This window comes from Rosa rugosa, chromosome 4 (genome assembly GCF_958449725.1).
Source record: "Rosa rugosa chromosome 4, drRosRugo1.1, whole genome shotgun sequence".
In the NCBI taxonomy this organism is placed as follows: Eukaryota; Viridiplantae; Streptophyta; class Magnoliopsida; order Rosales; family Rosaceae; genus Rosa; species Rosa rugosa.
Window position 1 is genome coordinate 37,515,823 of NC_084823.1, and position 18,250 is coordinate 37,534,072.

Sequence of the window (18,250 nt, forward strand, 5' to 3'; positions counted from 1 at the left end):
TTGGGATCCTCATCGGTTTCATGTTCTTTCCCAGCTCTTCTGCTTCTGGGATTGCGACCTTCGTCGTCGTCATCATTTTTACTGAACATGGCTAATTCCCTTGTTAAGGCGTCCGGAAGATAGTTCTTATTTCCTGCAATTAATTCAACAACATAATCATATTGGTTAAGGAATAATTGCCAGTTAGCTAGTCTTCCTCTATCAGCAGCTTTATCAAGTTTGAAATTTTTGAAATTCTTTACTCTGGCACAATCGGTGCGGACAGTAAAGGGTTTTCCAAGGAAAGCTGGAGAATTTAAAATAGTTTTTTTGACAGCCAAAATTTCTTTTTCCCCTGTGGGATAATTTAGTTCTGCAGGGCTGAACTTGCCACTACAAAATTTACAGATCTTTTCAATGTTAGTTCCAGGCGCTTTCGCCAGAACTACACCGGACCAGTAGTTATCACTCGCATCTGTTTGGAGGATAATCTCGTCATTCTCTTCGGGTTGTTGAAGAGGAGGGAGGTTTTTGCAGAGATTTTTTATCTGCTTTACAGTTTTTTCATCATCTTCTGTGAAGTTCCATTTTCTTTTTGAACTTGTTTTAGGTGATAACATTGCTGTTAACCCTGATATTTTTGGGATGAAATCTCTTCCAGAATTTATGACACCAAGGAATCTCTCTAGACTTTTGGCATCAGGAATTCTATCTGGGAATTTCCAGATTTTCTCAAGGATGTGAGGTTGGAGTTTTATCACTCCATTCTTGATATTTATTCCTAGGAAATCAACTTCATCAAGGATAAAGAAGATTTTCTTTTCACCTAGGATAATTCCATGCTGAACTATCAGCTTTACAACCTCATGGAGGTGTTTCATGTGTTCTTCTCTGTTTTTGGAGAAGACAAGAATGTCATCTATGTAGACGACGCAGAACTCCGCAACATGTTTAAAGATATTATCCATTTTTCTCTGGAAGATGGAGGGAGCTTGCTTTAGACCAAAATGCATTACTAACCATTCGTAATGTCCTTGAGGTGTTCCAAATGCAGTGAGAGGCACACTCTCAGGATGCATCTTGACCTGCCAGAAACCCGACTTTGCATCGAATTTCGAAAAGACTTTCGCTCCTCTGAGCTGGTTGATCAGCACTCTTACTTGAGCAATTTGATAACCGTCTTTGACAGTCTTTTTGTTGACATCTCTGTAGTCAATCACCATTCTAGCTTTTCCTCTTAGATTTTCTGCATGATTTCTCACGTAGAATGCTGGAGCATGATGAGGGCTAGTGGAAGGTTGAATTAATCTCTTGTTCAGGAGATCTTCAATATCTTTTCTGAATTCTTTTTGGTCTTCCTCTTTGTATTGAGGAATGGCTTTGACATGACAGATAGCATTCATGTCATGCAATCTTAATTCACAGACCACTGGGTCTTTTTCCCAAAACTTCTGAGGATCTACATCGATGTTCTGCTCGAGTAGTTTCTTGATTTTCTCAAGAGTGGGAATTTTCTGAGATTCAAGCTTATTCTGAAAGTGCTTGAGGTTATGCTCGTGGATGAAACTAGCTTCTTCTTCTTCACTAGTTTCTGCTTCTTGTTCTTCTTCGTCAGAAGATTCTTCAACAAGTAATTCTTCTTGTTGTTTGATTTGGAGTATGGGTTCAAATTTGGGTTTGTAGGTAAGATCACCACTATTCTGTTGCGATCTCTGATATTGGGTGGTGAAGTTTGGTCCGACCACACTTTTGGCCTGAGTAAACCTATCTGCCCAGAACACCCGTTCTCCCTTTCTGAAGCCGATTGCTTCTTCATCCTGAATAAATCTCTGTTGGAGAATGAAATCATTACCCAACAAGAAATCTGCGCCTTGACCTTCAGATTGCCAGACGTTATGGATGATAAATGTTCCTCCACCAATGGTGATATGAACATTTTTTGCTACTTTATTCATGGTGAGATGGCTTCCATCAAAAGTAACACCAGTAGCTGTTTTCTTTTCTTCTTTCCAGAGTTTTTCTGGAATTGCAAATCTCTTTGCAACTGTAAATCCTGATCCGTTATCTACAAAGGCATGTAGATGATATTTTTTATGATCAGGGAATTTTAGTCCAATCTCTATGTAGTTGCTGTATCTACTTGTAGAGACGACTTTCGATTGCTGAAGTTCATTTTCCTGAGCTTGTTTCTTTGGAATGAATGGTTTACATTCTTCTGGAACATTGTTCTGAGTGGGAGATTTATCAAAACTAGAGGGTTTTGTATCATCCCAGTCTGTAGGAATTATCTCTTTGCTATCTGGATTACTGAACCATGACGGAGGGTCATATCGGACTTTATAATCAAACTTGCCAGAAGGTTGGCCAAGTAGATCCCATGTTTCAGTAACTGTTATAGCTGCTTCTTGCTTTTCTAAGAGATGAATAGTTTCTGGTGGTTTCACCAGTTCTATATTTTCTGGTGTTTCAACCAGTTCAAAGTTGTCATCGATTTTTTCTTCGATGATGTCTTCCTTTTTCGAGGAAGATGGTTCCATGATTTCCTGGAACAAAGTTTCTACTTCTTTCTCTTTTTTCTCAGAGAAATATTCTTCATATTCTTGTTCAACCAGTTGGCTGACAAGTCCATTCTTGATTTTTCTTCTTGCTTCAGCTATGAAGCATTCTTTGTGATAAGTCTTTTTTGACTCTTCACAAAACATAGGGAGACCATTCTTTTCATGACATAAGCAGTAGTCGCAAACGAATGTACCAGGGTTCACCTGATAAGAAGACATTAAGGATTCTGTCTTGCTTTCTTCCCAGTTTTTGATTCTCAAAACATTCATTTGTCTGGATTCGAAGTACTCTACTTCAGAATCTGTCTTAGACTCAGATGAATCTTCTTCTTCAGACCAGGCAGAGTAAACTGACCTGTCGTCTTCTTCATCATCAGAATAGGCTATTTCGTAGCCTTTCATATTTGCTAACTCTACTATATGCTCATATTCTTCAAAGAGAGCTTTAGTAGATCTTTTACCCTTTTCCGGGCATTCATTGGCATAGTGCCCTTCAGCTTTACATAACCAACATCTGCAAGCTTTCTTGCTTGGTTGCTTATGTTGATGAGTATTCTTCTTTTCTTGAAGAATTTCTTTTCAGGATTTTTCTCCTGTTGTTTCTTGTAATTGGAACTTTTCTTGAATTTCCAATTCTTCTTTTGATTACTCCTTTTGAATTTTTTAGAGTAATATTTTCCTTTCTTCTTTCTGTAGAACTTGGATTCATGACATCCCCAGTTGGTTGGCATATCCAGTATTCCGTAACAGAAATTTTCAACTCCTTTGAGTTGTTTCTTGGCCATCTTAGCTCTAAGGTTGGCTTTGCATTGTTCTTTCAGTAATTGCCGGATTCTGTCGGCAATTCCTCCAACCGAAAACCTTTCGATTGGTTTTTCTGCTATGCTTTCTCGCACAGCTGTTCTCCATGGTTCAGGGAGTTTCCTGTGCAACAGGTTGACTAGATCAGTGCTTTCTAGTTCTCCAATTGTACAGTAATATTCTTGAAATTCATTCAAGTATTCTTCAAAATATCTCATGTCACAAATTTTGAGAGCATAGATATTTGATTTGGCCGTTTCTCTGGCCTTTTCACTCATATTTGCAGAATCTCCACAGAACTGATCGTACAGGGGTACTGCAAAATCATACGGAGATTTTGAAGCTTTGATATCTTCAAGCCATTCTTTTCCTCTGGCCGTTTCTTTGAAAGAGAAATAATATTTCTTGGCTACTCCTGTGAGAGTAGTTTCAAAGTACATCTGAAGATCAGGAGCTTCGAATTTTCCAAAGGTGAGAGCAGATGCCATCATCAGGCTGTCTACCCATTGGTCAAGAGTTTTTCTCTTGTCTAGAGTTTTATCCAGATCTAACCAGATACCAAAATTGGTAATTGGTACTTTGGGTATCTTGTCCTCTGGGACAAATCTTTGAGAATTTCTTTCTCCATTTCTGCCCGTAGGGGCCTTCTGTATAGGGAGCTTTACCTTTCCCTTTTCTCTGGTGATGGAAGTTTTGGAGCTTTCTCCTTCTTCCATTTCAACATCCTGGTAGGGAAGGAGTTTTCTTTCCTTTCCTGGATTGAAAATTTTCATTTCTTCGATTAGTTTTTCTAATCGTTCTGGATTTTCACAATTCTCAGCCTCTTCATACAGATCATAGAGCTTTTGTGCTCTAAGCATGTTGACTGGTCTGTTTAGATCAGCTTCAAGGTCTTCTTCAGTAATTGGATCTTCAATAGTGGATTTTGTGCCACTAGTACTAGCTTCTCTAGTGCTGTAGCTTCTTCTGAGAAGATTTTTGTTTATCCTGATATTCTCAGGACAGACATCACTTTTTCTGTGATTGTCAAAATTTAGACTGATTTCTCCAGTCTTTCTGCTTTCATAAATTTTAGCTTTTGCACTTTCTGCTGGTAGCTTCGGACCAGATAATTTCCATTCAATAGGAACCGTTACTTCATTCCAAGTAACCTTGTGGATCTGTTGTGAATGGTTCTTCTGACTGGTGAGGAATCCAGTAGTAAGACCAGGGATGTTTGATATCCTTGTCTTTGGCTCTACTGTAGTACTCATCAGTTTATAGTATATCCTGTATACTATTGCCAATTCTTGCATATCTTTTTTCATAGATATGCCATCTGCCTTGACTCTCAGTCTGAGACAGTGAGCTGCATCTTTCAAGCTGGTAGAGAAGTTGGGGAAGCAGTTGAAATATGCTACTTGGTTGCACAGAGATGCTTCAAGGGTTCCCAAAAGACTAGCTTGAAAATCTTCCAGTCTATTGTCTTGTAAGACACATAGAACTGAACAGTTTATGCCTTCACGAGCTAGAAGCTTTATGCCTACTTGGACTGCTCCAATATGCATAAATTGATATTTTTTTGATCTGGCTCTGGCGACTTCATATGGAGTGATCATCAGTAGATCTGTTTCTCCTGTTGTAGAGGGGGTTGTAAATTCCAGCAATTTGAAATGATGGCTGTCCATCAGGTCAAATGTTCCCCTTTTGTATATTTGTTTGAAATCTAGCTTTGGGATTGAGGCGTTTTTTACCTCATGCTCGATTTCATTGTATTCAAATTCTTCAGAATTTAGGAGTTGTACTCCTTTCTTTTTCCCGAAGATGCTCATCATATTGACATTTCGAGTTTCTTTCGGGTTTTCATACCGAATACTAGTAGAACTAGTTGAGGGATCCAGAAAAATCAAGTTTGGAACAGGATTCTCTGGTCTTTCTAATGGTTTGAATCCATTAGTTTTCTTTTTTACTGTAGGCACTTTCTTGTCCTTCAGTATAGGCTTCATAGAATCCAGCGTTTTTTGCTGTTCATTGATTTTTTTACTAACATTTGTTAGCTTTTCTTCTTCCGTTTTTGGAAGATCTTTGATATAATCCAGTTTGTTTTCCAGTTTTTCTAACTGGTGGATTATAATAGGAATTTTTTCTAGATGTTCTTGATATCTAGATATTTCTTGCTGCAGGATCTGATATTTTTCATCAGAAGATTTTAATAGAGAATTCAGTCTCTCTATTATTAAATCAGACATTGTCCCCATTGGGGATTCCCCTGCTGAGCTATTTTACAAGCTCTGATACCAGTGATTTGCGGATCTAACCAATGCTCAGGTAGTCAAGAGGTTTTTGTTCCTCTTCAAGTACATATAGAAGATTATCAATATCTTCTTCTAATTTATAGATCCTGGTTTGGAGTCTATAAATAATATCCCAATAGTTGGGAGTTTCTATGTTAAGACGTTCTCTATAGTCTTTCAATTTTTCCAACTTTTCTCTTTCTTTTTTCAATTCTTTGCTAGTGCTTTTACAAATAGCATTTAATTCAAGTCTGTCAACGATCGAAATTATGAATAGTAAAACTAACTGTTTACCTTCGAGATAGAGGATGAAATTTAGCTGCAATTATGATTTAGACAAATAAATTCAAGATGGGCCCACCACGTTTCATCAAAGGAAAATAATAGTAAAAGCAATATTTGGAATAAGAGAGAGGGGTACTTACGGGATAAACATTTAAGTGAAAGGAATAGTTGGGAGAAAAAGAGAAAACTTTTGTGTGAATGGGGTTTAAAATAAGTTGGTGGAGTGTATGGGGTGGTATTTGGTATTTTCTGGGTAAGTGGTCATTATCCCTATTTATATATCTACATATACATGTACATATACATGCTTAATCAAAATTAAAATTAAAATTGGATCAATTTGATCAAAGAATATTGATCCAATATTCTTTGCTCAGAGACAATTTGATCCAAAAGTAACTTTTAGGCATGTTAATCAAAATTATCTAACTAAACATGCTTAAAAGTTCTAATTATAAATAATTATATATATCAGAGTATGAAATTAAATAAATAAAAGAGAACATACTTAGTTTCGAGAAAATAAAACAATCCTAGCGCACATGCGTGTTGATGCAGGCGTGCGTAACGATGTTTTTGGGCTTGAGAAGACTGGGCCGCTTCCTCTCTTTTCAGCAGTGGGCCTTGTTCTTTTTTTTTTGTTTTTTTCTCTGGGCCGTAGAGGCCTTTTTTTTTCTTTTTTTTTCTGAGCCTGCCTTTTTCTTTTATGGGCCTGTTTTTTTTTTCCTCCTTTTTTTTTGGGCCGGGTCACCTTTTCTTTTGCTTTTTTTATTTTTTATTTTTTCTTCTTTTTCTCTCTTCGCGTCTTCTTTCCTCTCTCCTTCTTCTTTCTTTTGGTTTCTCTCTTCTGTTTTTCTGGTTTACAGATGGTGGGCTGAGGAGGCTAGGCAAGGTGGGCAGGGGCCGTGTGAGGCTAGGAGGGAGGGAGCCGTGCGTGCAGGTGCAGTAGGGCCGTTGCAGGTAAGGAGGCGGGGTGCTGCTGTGTGTGGGCACGGGGTACTGCTGTGTACGTGCAGGTGGGAGGCCGCGCGAAGCTAGTGGGATCTGCAAGGCGCGGGGCGGGTGCTGCTCGGGGCAGAGACGCGTTGGGCTCTGCAAGGGCGTGGGATCGAGATGGCCTGGGCCGGGTCACCTTTTTTTTTGGTTGTTGGTGGCGATAGAAGAAAAAAAAAACTTTTTTCTTCTAGGGTTTTTTTTTCCGAAGCTAGGGTTTTTTCGGATGGCTATTGGCTCTGAGCGTGCTGATAACATGTAAAACTAAAATGAGAATTGGAATTGGTCTATTCATTTCATTTCATAGTCCCTTTATATGGGAGAGAATTACAACGGAAATATCAATTACAATAATGACATTAAATGCTGATTGATTCGTAATCCTTGTTGATTGATGGTAATCGCTAATTCCTTGATTCCCTCTCCGTCAGTCACTTTGACGAAGACATATAAGAACAATTCTTAGGTTCACCCCTAGGGTGAATGAGCTCATTCACAATCTCTTGCGATTAATGTATAATAACTTTATAATTTTCTAATCCAACCATTCATGTTGTATAACGTAATATAAAAATTACCTCTGTAAAAAATCAATCAAATTGAAGACCTTTTAGTTATTCATTTCTATGAAATACATGGGCGGTTCATCATAGTAGTAGTAAGTATTGTTAGAACCATCCATTTGTTTGATTCAATTGTGTTTGGACCCAAAATGAACATTTTGGCCTGACAAGACACGTCTTGGAGAAATTGAGCCAATATCAGTGGCTCAAGCTATATATTGTCGACAAGCTCGAAATATATATTTAGAGGCTAAATAAAGCCTACTATGGAAGTATGACAAGTCAACTTTAGCATATTTTCCTACTTCGGCTAGGAAAAACCGAGCTAGACAAGGAATGAGGGGTGACAGACTAACCAAATGAAATTGAAATGTGCTGAAACTTTCCAGATCCATTCTAGACAGCCCAAGGATCATTTCTTATGAAGCGTGCAAGAGCTTTTTTTGAGTGGAAGGCCTTCAAACTATCAGCCCAATTTTCTACAGAAGCAAAACTGGAAAACTGGACCTGTAAGAGGTCCAGCAGCATTTTCGGCCCAACCACATGGAATAAAAATCTGAAAATTTGTCAGGATGATCTACACTCATAGTGGAACATTTCATATGAAGAAGTCGAAGGCATATAATGAAGTCTTGTGGGAGAAATAATTGAAGGAATAAAGGGGCAGAAACTGACCTAAAACCAGCTCAATATTCACATGTTCATGTTTCCTACCCACATGAAGAAAGCTAGATGCTTTTCTCTTTTTCCTTGGATATATTTTTCTTCTACAATCTCTTTAATAGATCATCACCACTTCCATGTTGCTGCACCTTCATGCTTTGCTTTCATTTCATATTTTCTCTATCTTTTCCATATTTTACAAGTGACACTACTAGAATTATGCTCATAGACATCACGACAATTACATCGGTGAGAAATACACGCGATGTAAAACAATGTTATTAACATCGATTCCTCAAAAACCGATTTCTATGAATATAACTAACATCGCTTTTTACTGTTGACTGATGTCTATATTTTGAATCAAAAATTTTCAAAAACGCGGAAAGACTAAGTTAAAACATTTAGTACAAGCGGGAGCAAAATTTTCATTCCCCCCACACTTCGTCAGTTTTTCCACTTTTATCTTCACTCACTTTATCTTCCAATTTCACATTCTCCCTCTTCCACGAAGCCCTAGCCCCATCCTCCTCCTCTCCCGCTATCTTTCCACGACCACCACCGCCTCCCTCTACTTTCTCTTTCTCATTAATGGCCTCCTCCTTCTCGCTGCTCTCTCTCTCTCTCTCTCTCTCTCTCACTTACTCTCTGTAAAACCGTCTGTCTCTCTCTGGAATTGACGAAGATGAAGTCTATGCAACCGCGCCACAATTTCTTACGGGAGACAATGAAGCCAAGCCTCCCCAGTCGCTAAACCGTAGCTCCGGCAAGCCTCCAAGGAGAATGCGCCTCTGCCTTCAGATCTAACTCGTCATCCTTTTGATTCTCATAGACGGAGATTCCCAAATCCTCCCTCTTTCTATCAAGAATCGATTCACGACGATCCCTTTTTATCTCGATTCAATTTCCCCAGGTAGTGTTTGTTTGATTTTTGGTATATGGAGATGAATTCTGTTCCATTTTGTGTGGTTTCAGTTTTAGATTTTCAATTTTGAATTTTTTTTGTTTGGGGTTTCATTTCAGGACGATGGCTCTGATGGTGCAGTAGATGGCTATGATAGTGGCCTTTTTTGGTGTACTATCTTTCATCTTCGGAATTATTGCGGAAAACAAGAAGGTATTGTGTGTTATGGGTCAAATTGGTGATTGTTATGTTGGAAAGACTGACTATTTTCCTTGTGTTACTTTGTGCATCCTGAAATTTGATCCATGATATTCTTAAGTTGTTATTTGTGGATGGTGGTTTGTTTTTATTAGGGATTAGTTATTTACCATGATTTATACAGCATCAAATATTGAATTTTGAGTGTGTTCTATCTCTGTGAGGCTGGATTTTGTGTAATTTAATGATTGTAGATTGGAGGAATTAGTATTATACTTTGTAAGTCTTTTTCCTTTCAGGTACTGTTAGTATTGCATCAATCATTGATGCCTTGAATCTAAAGAATACTGGTGCCTGGATAATTTCTGGTTAACAGTCGGTGACTGAGTATTGCCTGCATATCCTTTTGCTAGAATTCTCTATTAGTGCGTCTCATGGTGCATAATACACCCCTTCAATGGTGTTCATTAATTGGGGGATGAATTTTTGAAAGAGGATAACATATCTCGCTTTGCAGTAGAGATTTTGGGAATGGAAAGGACATTAGAGTCAGATAATTTGTCGTCTTTTTTGGTGGTCTCAATCTAGTGATAAACAGAACCATCAAGTTTTCTTATTCCTATCTGAATGGACCCTTTTCTTTCTTTGGCAGTTTACAGAAGGTTTCCGGGAGCTTTGACTACCAATTGGACTACAATGAGATCAATTCATGGAACTGGTATCCCTCACATCCCCATAACTTTTCATTTTGATTTATTTGTACATGTGTATAACTGTTCTAGTAATTTCTGTTTATCGACAGCATTCTACTCATGTGAAATCCTCACTGTTTTTTATATAACATGAAACTCTGGGTGTCTTTGTCTCATCATTTTTTTTTTTTGGGTTGAGAAAACTTGGGTATAAATACTATTTTTAAGGAGAGAATTGGAGCTCAAGATTTTATTTATATGTATTACACAGTTTCTTATGTTGTCACACCATTATTTGTTGTTACTTTGTTATATGTAAGTGAGACTGAATTTATTTATGTGGCTTGTTTTTCTTCTGTACGTGTACCAGCATCTATGGCTGCAAGAGATTACTATGAGACAGTTGGGGTTAGCAGGAATGCAAGTGCATTAGAAATAAAGAAAGCTTATTATGGGGTAGGTTCTGCCTCACTTCTGTTTTTCTTAATTTGCATATGTATGCACAGAGTCAAGTATTATAGCATGTAGAAATTTCACTTCTAAGAGACATTTCACTATAATTATATGAAATTTTAGGTATATTACAGATGGAGGTTCAAGGTTAGTGCAGCTTTAAACCTATTAGTTCAAGGTTAGCTATGTGTCCTGATATAGTGCAGTGTGGTCTATTCTTATTGGAAATAATGCAAATCAGTCATGCATGTTTAGTGGAGTTCTATTCGGACCTAGCTAAAATATTTTGAGCTGGCTGTACCTATTCCATATGCAATGAATTATGAAGTAGGCTGGCTAGTCCCAATAGAGAGGGTATATATCCACACATTTCATTGTCATGAGTCTGGTCTTCTACTGTAGGAAGTTGAATCAAGTTATAGAGGAAGAGCAATAGGTATTTAGACCTATATCTCCTTCATGTTAAGTCATGCTTTTGTGCCTTTGTTTTGCAGCTCAAGTAAGTTCAGTACTTGTAGTTGATGACAATGACTCTTTGTTGGATATATATTGGAGGTTAGTGGTAATTCTATTTGGATTTGTTTGCCTTTAATTTCTTGCACGTTATTCATCACATATTGAATTGTAGCAACAGTGAGTCATGCTTTTTTTTTTTTAACTACATTTCTTTACAATGACATTACAGCTCTGGCTAAAGATAGAGCATATGCACATATTAATCTCAATGAAATGACCATTCAGCAGGTGACTGCTCTAATTTCTCCCTCGTCTTTGAACATTATTGTTTTCTGTAATGAATTACTTGCACATTGCTGTGTACAGGTTAACTAGATACAGGTTAACTAGATACAGGTTTTCAATCAGTTATTTATTTTTGGGACAGAAGAGGTTTAGGGATCTTGTTGCTTTGGGGGTTTATATTGGGGTGTTATCTGAAATTTGAGGTGGATTTGGTTTCAAATTTTCAATGTCAAGGTGCTTTGATGTAAAAGAAGCTTCAGGCTATCGTCTTAGTTCTTTGTCTTTGTATCTCCAGGCATTGCAGTTGGGACAAGACTCGGAACTTCTTCGGTTGTCTTTGAAAATCTGGAATTAGTGTGCAGTAAGAAGGTGTGTGATCTAGGAATGGGTATGGTTTTCGGTTTTTTGCCTTTGTTTTTGACTTTTTGTTCTAAGTTAATGTTTTTGTGATTCTTTCTTCTCAATCTCTTTGAAATCGGATTGGGGTTTGCAGAAAACAGAAGGAAGCGTGGTGTTTTTTTTAGTTCTGAGGTATAGTTCGTAAACCTGGAATTTTTTTTTATTGGGATTTATTTTCTTTGTTTTTTTTTTTTTTTCTGTTGATTATTTGCTCTAAGATGAGGTGAGAGGGTTGGATTTTATTTGATCTTGAGTATCAGAGCTTTTTCCAATTTTCTTTCTGTAATGATAAAAGGTAGTCATGAAATATCAGTAGTTCATCGAATTTTCTTTTTCACTTGGGTATTTGTGAGTTGGAAGCTAGATAAAAAAAAAAATTGAACAACTATATGAAATGTATCAGTTTTATTTGGTTTGTAAATTTTTTTTTTTTTTTGTAGGAACCATCTGAGAATTTCAAAGGCAAGGGTTGTGAACATCTAGGTATGGTTTCTGCAATTTTGTTGCTTTATATTAGTCTGTTCTGTGAAATTGGAAATGTACTTTTTGTTGCATAGAGACACCATATTGGCTTTTCAAATCTCTTAATTATATCTCAGCATAATTTTTGTTATTATTTTGATTCATCGTTCAATATTGATTTCATTTTCCTTTCCTTTCTTTCCTTCTATTTTTCTTGTTATAGCTAATTGTTCATTTCATTTTATTTGCAGGTGAAAACAGAAGAACAAATGAGATATAAGTATGGCGAGGCTTGCTTTCGTTTATGTTTCTAGTATCATGTACCATTTAGACTTAAATTTTTGTTTTATTTCGACATGTTATGCATAGAAATACTTGAGATGTTGTTATGTACTTTGAGCATCAATATTAATCAAAATTTATTTACTTACGATATGTTTCTCATTAGATTTCCTAGCAATAGTTACAAATCAGTTTATAACTATAAAAATGAAGTCATATAAGTTCTAAAAGAAAAAATTGATGTCCCATTAGCCAGTGGATAACAAAATATTAAGTAAGAAACGATGTAACACAACCCAATGAACATCGACTTATTAAATAAGAAACGATGTAAAACAACTCAATGGACATTGAGTTATTAAGTAAGAAACGATGTAAAACAACACAATGGACATTGACATTGTGTAAGAAACGATGTAAAACAAATCAATGGACATCGATTTATTAAATTAAAACCGATATCTAGTATAAGTATGAACATCGGTGCCAACCTCAAAAACTGATGTTTAATAGAAAAATGGACATCGCTTCATAAAAGGAAACGATGTTTAATAGATTAATAAACATCGGTCGCGTAATACAAAAGAATGTAGATGCAATCTTAAATAGTGTGATATATGGCAAGTACCCGTAAAACTTATAAACCGCAGGCAAACTTCAAAAACACCGATGTGTAAGAGAATATAACACATCGTTTCTAGAATGAGTAACGATGTTAAAATGAATACTAGTGCTGTTGGACCTATATTTCGTTAAGCATTAAATGCAAAAATATGAAGGTTTAACAATATCTAAAAACACCAATTTGTTATCATAATAGCAGTTTAACATCGATTCTGGAACATAATCCGATGTTTATTATTATATGGGACATCGGTTTTTAACCGATGTCTATTTTTTTCCGATCTTTTACATCACCCACTAACACATGTGTACAAATTTTTTTTTACATCGGTTTCTGGCCGATGTATATGAGGAAAATTCTAGTAGTGTGAACTTAGATCTACTTTCATTATTTTTCTTCCACTCATCATTTCACTCTTCTTTTTCTTCCCTATATAAACACCTTCTCCTCTCATTCTAAAACACACATTCACATTCAACAACAACATCTCTAAGATGATCTAAGTTCTCTCTAAAGCAAACCTCTCTAAGAGCAACTCCTCTCCCTCTCTTTCTCTTTCTCTTAGCGGTGATCACACTCCTAGTCCTAGTCTTCTCAGAAGCCGACTTTCAGTGCCACCAAACCCTCTGTCAACGTGCTTCGGTCCTAGTCTCCTCGGGAGCCGACGGTAGTGCCGCGACCACAACGGTTACAGAACCAGCCAAGCAAGGGTAACGCCCTAGCAACCCAGCCAAGCTAAAGTCACGCTTTAGCAAGATCTCAATACTTCCCGGTGATTTCGCTCAGCTCAATCTGCAATATTGAGTATCGACTTGTGAACAAGAAGAAACTTCAGCAAAGTCCTCACCACGAGGCACAAAGAATCCCACGACGAGGTTGGTGCTCTCCTCGTCTACAATCGCTTGATAGAAGTCAGGTCAAGGGACACCCCCGACGACCACACCCGAACGGTGCTGGCACGCCCGCGCAAGAAAAGAGACTGTTGACCAGCTGCAGCAAAATTGGAGCCAAACAGATTGATTTTTTACTGAGATGATCTTTAAATGATAATTTAAGATATAGACCGTTGGATTATAAATTTATTAAGTAAAAATATGTTAATCGACAACGGGGGTGAATATGCTCATTCACCTTAGGAGTGAACCTAAGAATTGTGTTCGGCAAATAATGTGTTTTTCCTTTAACACTAAGAAGTCATTTTGACTCCACTTTGTTTTGGGGTGGAGATAATGAAATTGAACTACCCTAATCATTTTAGCTTTTGACTAAAAGGTTGGAGTTGCCCTAATGAGTGATACATTTTTGTTTATTTTAAGGGATCCTAATTTCTTAGATGTAATGAAGAAAACTTAGGAAGAAAAGTCATTTAGTAGAAGGACGCCAAAAGGACCCCAATTTGCTCTATATATCTGTCAGATGGTTAATTGGTGATGATAAATTGACCGACTATTCTAGGATGACCGGGCCAGCTATATAATAACTGATGAGCAAGTGAAGTAGATTACAAAAGAAAGAAGGAAAGAAAAGAAGGATAAGGGATTTGAGGAGTTGTTTTTCGTCTTTCTTGTAGAGATGAGTCCCCATTCAGTAGCAGCGTTGATGATCCTGATCACCCTTGTAACCACAACTCACTGCATCAACAACACCATCACCTCTAGATCATCATCTTGGTGCGTTGGCGGCCGCACCGACGACCCCTCGTGCCTTGTCGGAGAGACTGACTTGGACTCGGATGAGTTCATGATGGATTCCGAAATCAGCCGAAGAATCCTGGCTGGAAATTCCGGAACTAAAAATGCATTGGATCCTGCAAAGGCTTCGTCATGTGACCGAAGCGATCCTCAATGCCACTCCGGTACGAAAAATCCGAACCCCCCAGGAGTAGAATGTGCCAAGGCTCAATACAATCGCGGCTGCCACCATTACCCTTGACTAATCGGCGGTGCGCCAGCTCATAGTAGAAAATGGATCATTTGAGTTCATACAATTAAGTGCTGGTGTAATTTTATCTGCTTCTACTTGTTTCTGTAATCAGTTCTTGTGTATGTAAAAGGATTTGTAGTTGTCTCTGCTTTTGGTCAAGTATAAAGTTATGAACTCAGATTTGAACACTTTAGTTGCTTCCTTGTTGCTCAAACAAGAACAACTCAAGAACAAATGTCTAAATCCCAGCTAGTATCAATTGATTCTTCCTTGGCCATATGATTTGGGATTCAATGTTAGTTTCCAAAATCTTTTTCCATTTTATTTTACTTGCTTTCATGATCATATTTGGGTTGGTGGCTTAGGTAGCTGTCATATTCGTTGACTATATAGCAATCACATTGTATAGGAAAAACAAAAAATAGAAAATAGGAAGTGGACGTTAGTGCCTCCATAGTGCAGGATTGTGAAAGCCTAACCTCTAAGTCTCTAACGAAGAGCTACTTTCTCACAAATTTATCATTTCATTGTGAATTTGTAATAGAAGTTACTGGTCCGGTTGTTCTTTCAAGTTTTCAACAATGTCGGTTGTCCTTTTAATTTCATACTCTGAACGCCGAAACAGTTCATTTCTATGTGATTATGTCAATAATACATCTATTGAAAAAATAATCAAATAAGACATCATTTAATTGTATCAAATAGAAAAAAGATTTATTAAAAGATTTATCATGAGAATAAAACTGGTAGTTTATATATGGAGGTCTTTAAAAGATGGTTGAAAAGATGAAAGGTACATTTTATTTTATTTTTGATGATACTTCGCAAAATGAGAAGAAAAAATAGAGACTATAAGAGGAACTGATTCATAGATAACTGAATCAATCATATGAGCTGATTGTTATTGTTCTGGGCAAAAGCGTCATTTCTCAACCTCAAGATGAACAGTAAAATGAATAGTGCAGGCGCTTTAGTATATAGTAAATTTTTGGCTAATATGCAATGCTAACAAAAATATCCAAACTCCACGGGTCTTCTCAATCAATTTGCCCAACTTCATTAGGTGTGGTAAAGAAAGTCAGAGCGGATACCAATTTATTTGGTGAATACATACAAAACTATATGTATTCATATACATGATAGGGTTCAATTATGTATTATATGCAGTTTAATTAAGAGAGTGAAATTTGCACTCCATTTTTTGCATTCCATATTCATTTTTTAAATTTTTATTACTTTATCTCTAAAAAGCTATGACATTTTGGTAATAAAAACATTATTTGTTAATGAAAATGAGAGTATTAATTTCACTCTCTTTTAATTATCACAAGTTCACAACCGTCTATTCGATAATTATTTTTTTAAAGAACTAAGCAATTCAAAAATTAATCAAATTTGTCGTTTGAATAAAAAATTACATGATTTGTTTGTTTTATTTTTTTGAACGAACCACATGAGTGACATGACATTAATCAAATGAAGAAATTATATATTGTTGATAGAGAGTTTTGGATCGACTAATTAATCTTTGCAAAGAGCCAAAGAAAACCTAGCTAAAAACAATCTGAAATCATATTGGTACGATATTAGTTAATTACGTCATGTGTAGATAAGGGACCACCGGCCAGCAGTAGGGGCCTTGATCCTTGAGGCTCGTGATCCTTCAATAATTGGCGAGTAACTTACTCGGAGTAAGTGGGTATCGAGTGGTGAACCACCACCACCACCAGCCATATTAAACAGAGAACAGAAAAAACATAAACAAAAGAGCTAGAACTGTAGAGAAATGGTGATTGGTGGCCCGTGACGAAGATATTGTTGCTGGTGATGAGCCTCTTCAGCTAGTTCGACTCATTGAATCGATCAACAATAGTACATACCACCAGATATTGTTGCCACGATTGTGACGAAGACACATTATCGTGCCTAATTAGCTAGAGCTCGAGAGGCTACTTCAAACAGAGTTCGTATCGAGAAGTGATCATGCCGGAAGAATTAAGCTAGCAATACATGCATTGTCCGGGTTTAATCCATCCTATGTACGTCGTTGGAATGGTATTGTGTATTTGTGTTTATTTTAATTTCGTGCATGCAGCTAGCTTGTAATCAAGGCATGCACAACAAGGATTCAATTGTTCATTTCTATGATACTTCTGCAAATTTTCAGCCAAATTGATGATCGTTAAGGCATCCAATTGCAGTTTTGGATGCCTTAACGATCATCAATTTGACTGAAATTTTGCAGAGATGATTTACTCATTTATACCTAAAAACTGAACGGTTAAGATGTGAATATGTGATCGAAAAGTTGTCAAAATATGGAAATCCTATATATATATATATATATATATATATATATATATATATAGAATCTTGCTCTGCTAAGGAGATCCTTAACCTAAGTTAAGGAATGGATTTCCTATTGTAATATGTGTGTGTGTACATATATATGTAATATGTTTCCCATTCTCCCCAAAGAAGGAAATAACCAAATATAATCTATGGCGAGGAAGACTGGGTTGAGCACTGTGGTAATCCTCATATTGTTTAATGGCAAAGCTGGAAATTTCTGTAAAAAATAGGAGTTTATGGACATGTCTATGTCCAACCCGTGCCAGTGTGCCAGTCTCGTAACTCACCAAGGGGATCCAAGCTGGCGTTCACATTTGTGTAAAAAATAAAAATAAAAATTGTAAAAAAAGATATAGATGAACCGGTTGCATTCCTTTTTTTAAAAAAAATAATAATAAAAATAAAAAAGCTAACTCAATGCTCTTATTCGAAATTTTATTGATAAAAAAGAAGGTAGAAAAATGAGGGAACACAAATCAACATAGACAGTACTAAGAAATCTAATACACCAATAAAAGGAACAAAAAACTACAACACTCTAAAAACTTAAGCAAAACAATAGTTGATGCCAGAGGAGAGATCACGTCCACAACAACCGACAGGGAAACTAGGTAAGTTAATCCACCAAATTCAACCAGAATTCATAGCTCCAAATTCTGCTAATTTATCTGCCAGGCTATTTGTTGACTTGTGAGTCATGTTGTGTAGAACAAGTTTGCTTGCATATAAAGTAAACTTGTAGGAGAAGGATCTTGTAGAAGAAGGAAACTTGGAGGACAAGTACACTTGGAGAACAAGTTTACTTAGAGAACAAGATGTGTAATGTAGTAGTGTAGGGCTTGTATATATACCCCCATTTACACCATTGAATTGAGATGAGAAAATTCATCACTCACAAATATCTCTTCCTTTCCATTTCATATTTTGACTTGGTATCAGAGCAAAGATCCGAGAGGACTTTGTCTCTTTGTTTTTCCTTCATTCTTCTTTCCTCACACTCTGGGGTAAGATTGTTCCTTCCTCTAATTCAGAGGTTAGGATTGTTCTCTATCTTTTAGAAGGTGAATTTTATCCTTGTAACGTCGAGCTTACTCGCCCAACACC

General features: G+C 36.8%; 1 protein-coding gene across 1 annotated transcript; it reads left to right on the forward strand.

Moving 5' to 3' along the window:
• The first annotated feature begins 9,515 nt into the window (after positions 1 to 9,515).
• LOC133742708 (chaperone protein dnaJ GFA2, mitochondrial-like) lies at positions 9,516 to 11,483 on the forward strand. The gene is made up of 3 exons (XM_062170390.1): positions 9,516 to 9,935; positions 10,280 to 10,365; positions 11,399 to 11,483. Exons 1-3 carry the CDS (start codon positions 9,845 to 9,847, stop codon positions 11,456 to 11,458), a joined length of 237 nt encoding a protein of 78 aa, XP_062026374.1. The 5' UTR covers positions 9,516 to 9,844; the 3' UTR covers positions 11,459 to 11,483.
• The last annotated feature ends 6,767 nt before the right edge of the window (positions 11,484 to 18,250 follow it).

Bases quoted from the DNA above. Each gene is read 5' to 3' on its own strand.
- LOC133742708 (XM_062170390.1), top strand. From the start codon at position 9,845: ATGGACCCTTTTCTTTCTTTGGCAGTTTACAGAAGGTTTCCGGGAGCT. The intron at 9,936-10,279 runs GTATCCCTCACA...TACGTGTACCAG, and splicing joins GAGATCAATTCATGGAACTG to CATCTATGGCTGCAAGAGAT. The intron at 10,366-11,398 runs GTAGGTTCTGCC...TTGTATCTCCAG, and splicing joins TAAAGAAAGCTTATTATGGG to GCATTGCAGTTGGGACAAGA.